Here is a 12761-nt window from a genome sequence, read left to right on the forward strand (position 1 = left end):
TCAGAAAGTTAGGCTTACGTTGCAAAAATCTTATTGACTAAAATGACTAAAAATGATACAGTACTGCTGGCTGGTGAAGTAGGCTAGCTATCAGTGGCTGCGTTGTTGACTTTGTTTGAAAGTGTAGCTGGCTAGGTAACCTCGATATTTTCAGTACTACACCTTTCATGATAAAAGGCAACTATGTAGTTAGCTAACATAACACTAATCAAGACGTTCCTTTGTAATGTATTTAGTTTCTACAATGCTGCTCGTCGGTAAAAGTTGGCTAGGTTTGGAAAAAAGCGTCGCGGAGGACGAATATAGCTGGCTAGCTAACCTCGATAATTACTCTAAACTACACAATTATCAAACTATGACAAAGACAACTATGTAGCTAGCTAACACTACACTAATCAAATCGTTCCGTTGTAATGTATTAGTTTCTACAGTGCTGCTAGTCGGTAAAGGTTGGCTAGCTAGCAGTGGGTTTGATGTTGACTAGGTGTGTTTACTAAGTTTGGAGAACGGCGTCGCGGCGGACGAAAATAGCTGGCTAGCTAACCTCGATAATTACTCTAAAACTACACAATTATCTTAGATACAAAGACAGCAAAGACAACTATGTAGCTAGCTAACACTACACTAATCAAATCGTTCCGTTGTAATGTATTAGTTTCTACAGTGCTGCTAGTCTACAGTGCTGCTTAATTGAAATGCATTCCAGGTGACTACCTCAAAGCTGGTTGAGAGAATGCCAAGAGTGTGCCAAACTGTCATCAAGGCAAAGCATGGCTACTTTAAAGAATTTCAAATCTAAAATATATTTAGATTTTTTTAACACGCATGGTAACCAAAAAAAGTGATATTTCATAGTTTTCAGTGCGAGAGGCATCAGTGCTAGACGCGTCACTACAGACCCTGGTTCGATCCGGGGCTATATATCAACCGGTCGAGATCGGGAGTCTCTTAGGGCAGCGCACAATTGTCCCAACATCGTCCGGGTTATGGGAGGGTTTGGCCTTGGTAGGCCGTCATTGTAAAATAAGAATTTGTTCTTAACTGACATGCCTAGTTAAATAGAGTTCGGCGAGTCTGTTGTGCGGCACATATGAGGAGATGAAGTTACACTTGAATGCAATTCAATACTAAATGTTTGCCATAACATATCTTATGTCTTTCTGCCAGAAGTCAAAGACCACTGGATGGGTTGTCTGTACAACTGCCTTTTTTCCCTGTGGTTCCTACTAGCGTTCTTCTCCCCTTTGCTCCATGTACATGTCGCTCTTTCTTCAGAAAAGCAGGCATCACAACTTTGTTCATTTGCACAATTCACTTTCGCTTGTAAATGTCCACAGTCCACATAACATTTTCCGACAAGATAGAACTACTGCAATCTACTGCAGAGAGAGCCTGCAAAGTTCTGTCATACTTTTCCAGGTCTGTGCCCAAACAATTCGAGCTTCTACTTCTAAAAATCCACCTTTCCAGAAACAAGTCTCTCACCGTTGCCGCTTGTTATATACCACCTTTTGCACCCAGCTGTGCCCTGGACACCATATGTGAATTGATTGCCCCCCATCTATCTTCAGAGCTTGTACTGTTAGGTGACCTAAACTGGGACATGCTTAACACTACAATCTAAGCTAGATGTCCTCAATCTCACACAAATAATCAATGAACCTACCAGGTACAACCCCAAATCTGTAAACACAGGCACCCTCATAGATATCATCCTGACAAACCTGCCCTCTAAATACACCTCTGCTGTCTTCAACCAGGATCTCAGCGATCACTGCCTCATTGCCTGCGTCCGTAATGGGTCTGCAGTCAAACGACCACCCCTTATCACTGTCAAACGCTCTCTAAAACACTTCAGCGAGCAGGCCTTTCTAATCGACCTGGCCCGGGTATCCTGGAAGGATATTGAAGTCATTCCATCAGTAGAGGATGCCTGGTTATTCTTTAAAAGTGCTTTTCTCACCATCTTAAATAAACATGCCCCATTAAAAGAATTTAGAACCAGGAACAGATATAGCCCTTGGTTCACTCCAGACCTCACTGCCCTTGACCAGCACAAAAAGATCCTGTGGCGTACTGCATTAGCATCGAATAGCCCCCTCGATATGCAACTTTTCAGGGAAGTTAGGAACCAATATACACAGGCAGTTAGGAAAGCTAAGGCTAGCTTTTTCAAACAGAAATTTGCATCCTGTAGCACAAACTCAAAAAAGTTCTGGGACACTGTAAAGTCCATGGAGAAAAAGAGCACCTCCTCCCAGCTGCCCACTGCACTGAGGCTAGGAAACACTGTCACCACCAATAAATCCACTATAATAGAGAATTTCAATAAGCATTTTTCTACGGCTGGCCATGCTTTCCACCTGGCTACCCCTACCCCGGTCAACAGCCCTGCACCCCCCACAGAAACTTGTCCAAGCCTCCCCCATTTTTCCTTCACCCAAATCCAGATAGCTGATGTTCTGGAAGAGTTGCAAAATCTGGACCCCTACAAATCAGCTGGGCTAGACAATCTGGACCCTCTTTCTAAAATGATCCGCAGCAATTGTTGCAACCCCTATTACTAGCCTGTTCAACCTCTCTTTCATATCGTCTGAGATCCCCAAAGATTGGAAAGCTGCCGCGGTTATACCCCTCTTTAAAGGGGGAGACACTTCAGACCCAAACTGTTAAATACCTATATCTCTCCTACCCTGGCTTTCAAAGGTCTTCGAAAGCCAAGTTAACAAACAGATCACCGACCATTTCGAATCCCACCGTACCTTCTCAGCTATGCAATCTGGTTTCAGAGCTGGTCATGGGTGCACCTCAGCCACGCTCAAGGTCCTAAACGATATCTTAACCGCCATCGATAAGAAACAATACTGTGCAGCCATATTCATTGACCTGGCCAAGGCTTTCGACTCAGTCAATCACCACATCCTCATCGGCAGACTCAATAGCCTTGGTTTCTCAAATGATTGCCTCGCCTGGTTCACCAACTACTTCTCTGATAGAGTTCAGTGTGTCAAATCGGAGGGCCTCTTGTCCGGACCTCTGGCAGTCTCTATGGGGGTGCCACAGGGTTCAATTCTTGGGCCGACTCTCTTCTCTGTATACATCAATGATGTCGCTCTTGCTACTAGTGAGTCTCTGATCCACCTCTACGCAGACGACACCATTCTGTATACATCTGGCCCTTCTTTGGACACTGTGTTAACAACCCTCCAGACGAGCTTCAATGCCATACAACTCTCCTTCCGTGGCCTCCAACTGCTCTTAAATACAAGTAAAACTAAATGCATGCTCTTCAACTGATCGCTGCCTACACCTGCCCACCCGTCCAGCATCACTACTCTGGACGGTTCTGACTTAGAATAGGTAGACAACTACAAATACCTAGGTGTCTGGTTAGACTGTAAACTCTCCTTCCAGAATCACATCAAACATCTCCAATCCAAAGTTAAATCTAGAATTGGCTTCCTATTTCGCAACAAAGCATCCTTCACTCATGCTGCCAAACATACCCTTGTAAAACTGACCATCCTACCGATCCTCGACTTCGGCCATGTCATTTACAAAATAGCCTCCAATACCCTACTCAATAAATTGGATGCAGTCTATCACAGTGCCATCCGTTTTGTCACCAAAGCCCCATATACTACCCACCACTGCGACCTGTACGCTCTCGTTGGCTGGCCCTCGCTTCACACTCGTCGCCAAACCCACTGGCTCCAGGTCATCTACAAGACCCTGCTAGGTAAAGTCCCCCCTTATCTCAGCCTGCTGGTCACCATAGCAGCACCCACCTGTAGCACGCGCTCCAGCAGGTATATCTCTCTGGTCACCCCCAAAGCCAATTCCTCCTTTGGCCGCCTCTCCTTCCAGTTCTCTGCTGCCAATGACTGGAACGAACTACAAAAATCTCTGAAACTGGAAACACTTATCTCCCTCACTAGCTTTAAGCACCAGCTGTCAGAGCAGCTCACACATTACTGCACCTGTACATAGACCATCTATAATTTAGCCCAAACAACTACCTCTTCCCTACTGTATTTATTTATTTATTTATTTATTTTGCTCCTTTGCACCCCATTATTTCTATGTCTACTTGCACTTTCTTCCACTGCAAATCTACCATTCCAGTGTTTTACTTGCAATATTGTATTTACTTTGCCACCATGGCCTTTTTTTGCCTTTACCTCCCTTATCTCACCTCATTTGCTCACATTGTATATAGACTTATTTTTCTACTGTATTATTGACCGTATGTTTGTTTTACTCCATGTGTAACTCTGTGTTGTTGTATGTATCGAACTGCTTTGCTTTATCTTGGCCAGGTCGCAATTGTAAATGAGAACTTGTTCTCAACTTGCCTACCTGGTTAAATAAAGGTAAATAAATAAATAAAAAATCTCCAATCCAAAATTAAATCTACAATCGGCTTCCTATTTCGCAACAAAGCATCCTTCACTCATGCTGCCAAACATACCCTCGTAAAACTGACTATCCTACCAATCCTTGACTTCGGCGATGTCATTTACAAAATAGCCTCCAACACTCGACTCAGCAAATTGGATGCAGTCTATCACAGTGCCATCCGTTTTGTCACCAAAGCCCCATATACTACCCACCACTGCGACCTGTATGCTGTCGTTGGCTGGCCATCGCTTCATATTCTTCACTGGTCACCATAGCAGCACCCACCCGTAGCACGCGTTCCAGCAGGTATATTTCACTGGTCACCCACAAAGCCAATTCTTCCTTTGGCCGCCTTTCCTTCCAGTTCTCTGCTGCCAATGACTGGAACAAATTGCAAAAATCTCTGAAACTGGAAACTCATATCTCCCTCACTAACTTTAAGCATCAGCAGTCAGAGCAGCTCACAGATCATTGCACCTGTACATAGCCCATCTGTAAATAGCCGATCCAACTACCTCATCCCCATATTGTTATTTATTCTTTTGCTCCTTTGCACCCCAGTATCTCTACTTGCACATTCATCTTCTGCACATCTATCACCCCAGTGTTTAATTGCTAATTACTTCGCCACTACAGCCTATTTATTGCCTTACCTCCCTGATCTTACCTCATTTGCACACACTGTATATAGATTTTTTATATTGTGTTATTGACTGTACGTTTGTTTATTCCATGTGTAACTCTGTTGTTGTTTTTGCCGCACTGCTTTGCTTTATCTTGGCCAGATCGCAGTTATAAATGAGAACTTGTTCTCAACTGGCCTACCTGGTTAAATAAAGGTGAAATAAATAAAACTCACAGAAAATAATATTCGGTAGCTACTAGCTATGCTTGTATAACTTTGGATTTGCTTGTCTTTGCAATTTATTTTTTAATTTTTGCTCGTTAGCATTTAGCTAGCAGCGTCTATGTGATTTCGCTATTAGTTGTGCAAATTCTGTTAGCAGTCTGCTAATAGAGGCCCAATGGGCTTTTCTTTCATTTTTAGCACCCCCTTGTGTGCCATGCCAGTAATACTGTAAATCCCAGAAAATAAGAGAAGGAAGGTACACTATATATACAAAGTATGTGGACACCCATTCAAATTAGTGGATTTGGCTATTTCAGTTACACCCATTACTGCAGGTGTATAAAATCTAGCATACAGTTATGCCATCTCCATAGACAAACATTTTCAGTAGAATGGCCTTAATGAAGAGCTCAGTGACTTTCAACGTGGGACCATAATAGGATGCCACCTTTCCAACAAGTCAGTCCGTCAAATTTCTGCCCTGCTAGAGCTGCCCCCGTCAACTGTAAGTACTATTATTGTGAAGTGGAAACATTTAGGAGCAACAACGGCTCAGCCATGAAGTGGTAGGCCACACAAGCTCACAGCACAGGACCGCCGAAGCACATAGCTTGTAAAAATCATCCGTTTTCGGTTGCAATACTCACTACCGAGTTCCAAACTGCCTCTCGAAGCAACGTCAGCACAATAACTGTTAGTCGGGAGCTTCATGAAATGGGTTTCCATGGCCAAACAGCCGCACACAAGCCTAAGATCACCATGTGCAATGCCAAGCGTCGGCTGGAGTGGTGAAAAGTTCACCGCCATTGGACTGTGGAGCAGTGGAAATGCGTTCTCTGGAGTGATGAATCGCGCTTCACCATCTGGCCGTCTGACGGACGAATTTGGGTTTGGCGGATGCCAGGAGAATTCTACCTGCACTAATGCATAATGCCAACTGTAAAGTTTGGTGGAGGAGGAATAATGGTCTGAGGCTGTTTGTCACGGTTCGGGCTAAGCCCCTTAGTTCCAGTGAAGGGAAATCTTAACGCTACAGCATACAATGACATTCTAGATGATTCTGTGATTCCTACTTTGTTTTCAACAGTTTGGGGAAGGCTCTTTCCTGTTTCAGCATGACAATGCCCCTGTGCACAAAGCGAGGTCCATACAGAAATGGTTTGTTGAGATCGGTGTGGAAGAACTTGACTGGCCTGCACAGAGCCCTGACCTCAACCCCATTGAACACCTTACGGGTGAATTGGATCGCCGACTGCGAGCCAGGCTTAATTGCCCAACATCAGTGCCCGACCTCACTAATGCTCTTGTCGCTGAATGGAAGCAAGTCCCCGCCGCAATGTTCCAACATCTAGTGAAAAGCCTTCCAGAAGAGTGGAGACTGTTATAGCAGCAAAGGGGGGGACCAACTCCATATTAATACCAATGATTTTGGAATGAGATATTTAACGAGCCCATGACTATGAAAATCTGGATACCGCCCAAGTCAAGTGATGTGGAAAACTGATTGTGTTTGCAAAAAGTAATCAATGTAAGGGCATTTAGACTCTTTTTTTTTCACCAAACTTTTAACCTAATTCCATTGCCATGGTGACATTTGTTGTTGATTGACAACTCAACCGAATGTAAATCCAAACTAGACGTTGAACTGACGTCTGAGCCCAGTGGGTCCTTCTCGATAGGCCTAAGTAACCACCGTGCTTCAGTGTGAAATAGCAACATATTGCTGATCCCATATCTCCAGTGGGAATGTCATAAAATAGGCTATCTGAACATTTACAGTTATGTCTGTTCAGAGCTCATTGGCGCGGGAAACGGTGAGGGCCCAGTTGAAACAATGTTGCAAGTTTGCTATAGGGAAAGCTCCATCCAGACCAAGAGAGGTTGACAGGCAGAGGAGAGCATAATGCTTTTGACTGAACCAACCGCCATGCGTAGCAAATGTGATTTAAAGAGGATATTTAAGCCTATTTTCATCAGGATGTTGTCTTCAAATATAATTTCGGATCTGGTCAATATTTCACATATTTTCCGACAAATCCGAGGTCCGTGGCCGCCGAGCGTGATCCAACCCGGGATCCGAGGGTCAACTGCAGAATTTTGGATCCGAGCTGTTCATATAAAGTGGGGAGAACAAGTATTTGATACACTGCCGATTTTTCAGGTTTTCCTACTTACAAAGCATGTAGAGGTCTGTAATTTTTATCATAGGTACACTTCAACTGTGAGAGACGGAATCTAAAACAAAAATCCAGAAAATCACATTGTATGATTTTTTAAGTAATTAATTTGCATTTTATTGCATGACATAAGTAATTACAGACCTCTACATGCTTTGTAAGTAGGAAAACCTGCAAAAAAAGTGTATCAAATACTTGTTCTCCCCACTGTATCTGGTTGGTAATCGGGTTAAGGTATATCCCTGAAGACCTCTAGTTAATATAGCTAAAACAAACTTCTAAACTTCTTCTACTAGAGGCACCATTGAATTTCCCTCCCCAAATGATAGCATAAAACTTTTCTAATTCCTTATGCGTAATTATTACAGTTTGTACATACTTTGGTTTTCTAGTAGGAGAATTTGAAAGTGTAGTAGTATTATTTGTGATGGAATATGTGATCCAACTGCCCCACACTCTAAAGTAAATGTTGTCTATCAGACCAGATTTTTTTTGTATATATTTCACTGACAGTATTTCACCGCTTCACTTAAGTAAAATGTTTTAAACTTCCACCACCATAAAAATATTTTTTCAAAGAGCTGAAGCAAGTTGCACAATTTTTCGTCATGGAAAATTACCATCTAGTTGGCTTCATTAATGTTGATGATGCTGTAATGTTATTTTCTGACAGTAACTGCCTGACGTACCGGCGGATCTACCTCCCTCCACGACTGCCCTCTGATCTGTTGCAGCCGGGCCTGTTCAAAGGCACCTACGGCAGCCACGGCCTGGAGATCATCATGCTCAGCTTCCATGGGCCTCGCGCCAGGGCCACCAAGCTCACCGTGAGTCCCCCACCTCCACCGCACCCCGGCTGGGCTCCCACCCCAACTGGCCCCTAATGTTTCCAAACCAACAGTTTTTGAAATGGAAAACCAAATCAAATGTTATTGGTCACATACACGTTTAGCAGATGTTATTTCGGGTGTAGTGAAATGCTTGTGTTTGTAGCTCCATCAGTGCAGTAATATCTAACAATTCACAACAATACACACAAACCTAAAAGTAAAAGAATGGAATTAAGGGATATATAAATATTAGGATGAGCAATGTCAGAGTGACAGACTAAAATACAGTAGAATAGAATACATTATATACATATGAGATGAGTAAAGAAAAAATATGTTAACATTATTAAAGTGACTAGTGTTCCATTATTAAAGTGACCAGTGATTTAAAGTCTATGTATATAGGGCAGCAGCTTCTAAGGTGCAGGGTTACGTAACCAGGTGGAAGCCGCCTAGTAATGGCTATTTAACAGTCCGATGGCCTTGAGATAGAAGCTGTTTTTCATTCTCTCGATCCCAACTTTGATGCACCTTAACATTTAACATTTAAGACATTTAGCAGACGCTCTTATCCAGAGCGACTTACAAATTGGTGCATTCACCTTATAATATCCAGTGGAACAACCACTTTACAATAGTGCATCTAAATATTTTAAGGGGGGGGGGGGGGGGGGGGGTTAGAAGGATTACTTTATCCTATCCCAGGTATTCCTTAAAGAGGTGGGGTTTCAGGTGTCTCCGGAAGGTGGTGATTGACTCCGCTGTCCTGGCGTCGTGAGGGAGCTTGTTCCACCATTGGGGTGCCAGAGCAGCGAACAGTTTTGACTGGGCTGAGCGGGAACTGTGCTTCCTCAGAGGTAGGGAGGCGAGCAGGCCAGAGGTGGATGAACGCAGTGCCCTTGTTTGGGTGTAGGGCCTGATCAGAGCCTGAAGATACGGAGGTGCCGTTCCCCTCACAGCTCCGTAGGCAAGCACCATGGTCTTGTAGCGGATGCGAGCTTCAACTGGAAGCCAGTGGAGAGAGCGGAGGAGCGGGGTGACGTGAGAGAACTTGGGAAGGTTGAACACCAGACGGGCTGCGGCGTTCTGGATGAGTTGTAGGGGTTTAGTGGCACAGGCAGGGAGCCCAGCCAACAGCGAGTTGCAGTAATCGAGGCGGGAGATGACAAGTGCCTGGATTAGGACCTGCGCCGCTTCCTGTGTGAGGCAGGGTCGTATTCTGCAAATGTTGTAGAGCATGAACCTACAGGATCGGGTCACCGCCTTGATGTTAGTGGAGAACGACAGGGTGTTGTCCAGGGTCACGCCGAGGCTCTTAGCACTCTGGGAGGAGGACACAAGGGAGTTGTCAACCGTGATGGCGAGATCATGGAACGGGCAGTCCTTCCCCGGGAGGAAGAGCAGCTCCGTTTTCCCGAGGTTCAGCTTGAGGTGGTGATCCGTCATCCACACTGATATGTCTGCCAGACATGCAGAGATGCGATTCGCCACCTGGTTGTCAGAAGGGGGAAAGGAGAAGATTAATTGTGTGTCGTCTGCATAGCAATGATAGGAGAGACCATGTGAGGATATGACAGAGCCAAGAGACTTGGTGTATAGCGAGAATAGGAGAGGGCCTAGAACAGAGCCCTGGGGGACACCAGTGGTGAGAGCACGTGGTGCGGAGACAGATTCTCGCCACGCCACCTGGTAGGAGCGACCTGTCAGGTAGGACGCAATCCAAGCGTGGGCCGCGCCGGAGATGCCCAGCTCGGAGAGGGTGGAGAGGAGGATCTGATGGTTCACAGTATCAAAGGCAGCAGATAGGTCTAGAAGGATGAGAGCAGAGGAGAGAGAGTTAGCTTTAGCAGTGCGGAGAGCCTCCGTGACACAGAGAAGAGCAGTCTCAGTTGAATGCCCAGTCTTGAAACCTGACTGATTAGGATCAAGAAGGTCATTCTGAGAGAGATAGCAAGAGAGCTGGCCAAGGACGGCACGTTCAAGAGTTTTGGAGAGAAAAGAAAGAAGGGATACTGGTCTGTAGTTGTTGACATCGGAGGGATCGAGTGTAGGTTTTTTCAGAAGGTGTGCAACTCTCGCTCTCTTGAAGATGGAAGGGACGTAGCCAGCGGTCAAGGATGAGTTGATGAGCGAGGTGAGGTAGGGGAGAAGGTCTCCGGAAATGGTCTGGAGAAGAGAGGAGGGGATAGGGTCAAGTGGGCAGGTTGTTGGGCGGCCGGCCGTCACAAGACGCGAGATTTCATTACATTTTTTTTTACATTTAAGTCATTTAGCAGACGCTCTTATCCAGAGCGACTTACAAATTGGTGCATTCACCTTATGATATCCAGTGGAACAACCACTTTACAATAGTGCATCTAAATCTTTTAAGGGGGGGGGGGGGGGGGGGGGGTATTCCTTAAAGAGGTGGGGTTTCAGGTGTCTCCGGAAGGTGGTGATTGACCGCTGTCCTGGTGTCGTGAGGGAGCTTGTTCCACCATTGGGGTGCCAGAGCAGCGAACAGTTTTGACTGGGCTGAGCGGGAACTGTGCTTCCTCAGAGGTAGGGGGGCCAGCAGGCCAGAGCTGGATGAACGCAGTGCCCTTGTTTGGGTGTAGGGCCTGATCAGAGCCTGAAGGTATGGAGGTGCCGTTCCCTTCACAGCTCCGTAGGCAATCATCTGGAGAGAGAGGGGAGAAAGAGGTCAAAGCACAGGGTAGGGCAGTGTGAGCAGGACCAGCGGTGTCGTTTGACTTAGCAAACGAGGATCGGATGTCGTCAACCTTCTTTTCAAAATGGTTGACGAAGTCATCCGCAGAGAGGGAGGAGTGGGGGGAGGGGGAGGAGGATTCAGGAGGGAGGAGAAGGTAGCAAAGAGCTTCCTAGGGTTAGAGGCAGATGCTTGGAATTTAGAGTGGTAGAAAGTGGCTTTAGCAGCAAAGACAGAAGAGGAAAATGTAGAGAGGAGGGAGTGAAAGGATGCCAGGTCCGCAGGGAGGCGAGTTTTCCTCCATTTCCGCTCGGCTGCCCGGAGCCCTGTTCTGTGAGCTCGCAGTGAGTCGTCGAGCCACGGAGCAGGAGGGGAGGACCGAGCCGGTCAGGAGGATAGGGGACAAAGAAAATCAAAGGATGCAGAGAGGGAGGAGAGGAGGGTTGAGGAGGCAGAATCAGGAGATAGGTTGGAGAAGGTTTGAGCAGAGGGAAGTGATGATAGGATGGAAGAGGAGAGAGTAGCGGGAGAGGGAGAGCGAAGGTTGGGACGGCGCAATACCATCCGAGTAGGGGCAGAGTGAGAAGTGTTGGATGAGATCGAGAGGGAAAAGGATACAAGGTAGTGGTCAGAGACTTGGAGGGGAGTTGCAATGAGATTAGTGGAAGAACAGCATCTAGTAAAGATGAGGTCAAGCGTATTGCCTGCCTTGTGAGTAGGGGGGGGGAAGGTGAGAGGGTGAGGTCAAAAGAGGAGAGGAGTGGAAAGAAGGAGGCAGAGAGGAATGAGTCAAAGGTAGACGTGGGGAGGTTAAAGTCACCCAGAACTGTGAGAGGTGAGCCATCCTCAGGAAAGGAACTTATCAAGGCATCAAGCTCATTGATGAACTCTCCAGGGGAACCTGGAGGGCGATAAATGATAAGGATGTTAAGCTTGAAAGGGCTGGTAACTGTGACAGCATGGAATTCAAATGAGGAGATAGACAGATGGGTCAGGGGAGAAAGAGAGAATGTCCACTTGGGAGAGATGAGGATTCCAGTGCCACCACCCCGCTGGCTCGATGCTCTAGGGGTATGCGAGAACACGTGGGCAGACGAGGAGAGAGCAGTAGGAGTAGCAGTGTTATCTGTGGTAATCCATGTTTCCGTCAGCGCCAGGAAGTCTAGGGACTGGAGGGTAGCATAGGCTGAGATGAACTCAGCCTTGTTGGCCGCAGACCGGCAGTTCCAGAGGCTGCCGGAGATCTGGAACAGTGCACCTGTACTGACCTCGCCTTCTGGATGATAGTGGGGTGAACAGGCAGTGGCTCGGGTGGTTGTTGTCCTTGATGATCTTTTTGGCCTTCCTGTGACATCGGGTCCTGTAGGGAAGGTCAAAGGTAGTTTGCCGCCGGTGATGCTTTGAACAAACCGCACCACCCTCTGGAGAGCTCTGCGGTTGCTGTACCAGGCAGTGATGCCCGACAGATGCTCACAATTGTGCATCTGTAAAAGTTTGTCTGGGTTCTGGGTGACAAGCCACATTTCTTCAGCCTCCGGAGGTTGAAGAGACACTGTTGCGCCTTCAGCACCACACTGTCTGTGTGAATGGACCATTTCAGTTTGTCTGTGATGTGTACGCCGAGGAACTTAAAACGTTCCACCTTCACTACTGTCTCGTCGATGTGGATAGGGAGCTGCTCCCTCTGCTGTTTCCTGAAGTCCCCGATCAGCTCCTTTGTTTTGTCGACATTGAGTGAGGTTATTTTCCTGGCACCACACTCCCAGGGCCCTCATCTCCTCCCTGTAGGCTGTCTCATCAAACGTCCTTATTAC

General features: G+C 46.3%; 1 protein-coding gene across 1 annotated transcript in view; it reads left to right on the top strand.

Moving 5' to 3' along the window:
* Window positions 1-12761, top strand: part of LOC106561277 (F-box only protein 31) — a 31760-nt gene that overhangs the window by 15767 nt on the left and 3232 nt on the right. The window contains exon 7 of the mRNA XM_014125054.3: window positions 8102-8255. Within this exon, the coding sequence (XP_013980529.1) occupies window positions 8102-8255 (154 nt within the window). The remainder of the gene's footprint in view (window positions 1-8101; window positions 8256-12761) is intronic.

This window comes from Salmo salar, chromosome 10 (genome assembly GCF_965601325.2).
Source record: "Salmo salar chromosome 10, fSalSal1, whole genome shotgun sequence".
Lineage (NCBI taxonomy): Eukaryota > Metazoa > Chordata > Actinopteri > Salmoniformes > Salmonidae > Salmo > Salmo salar.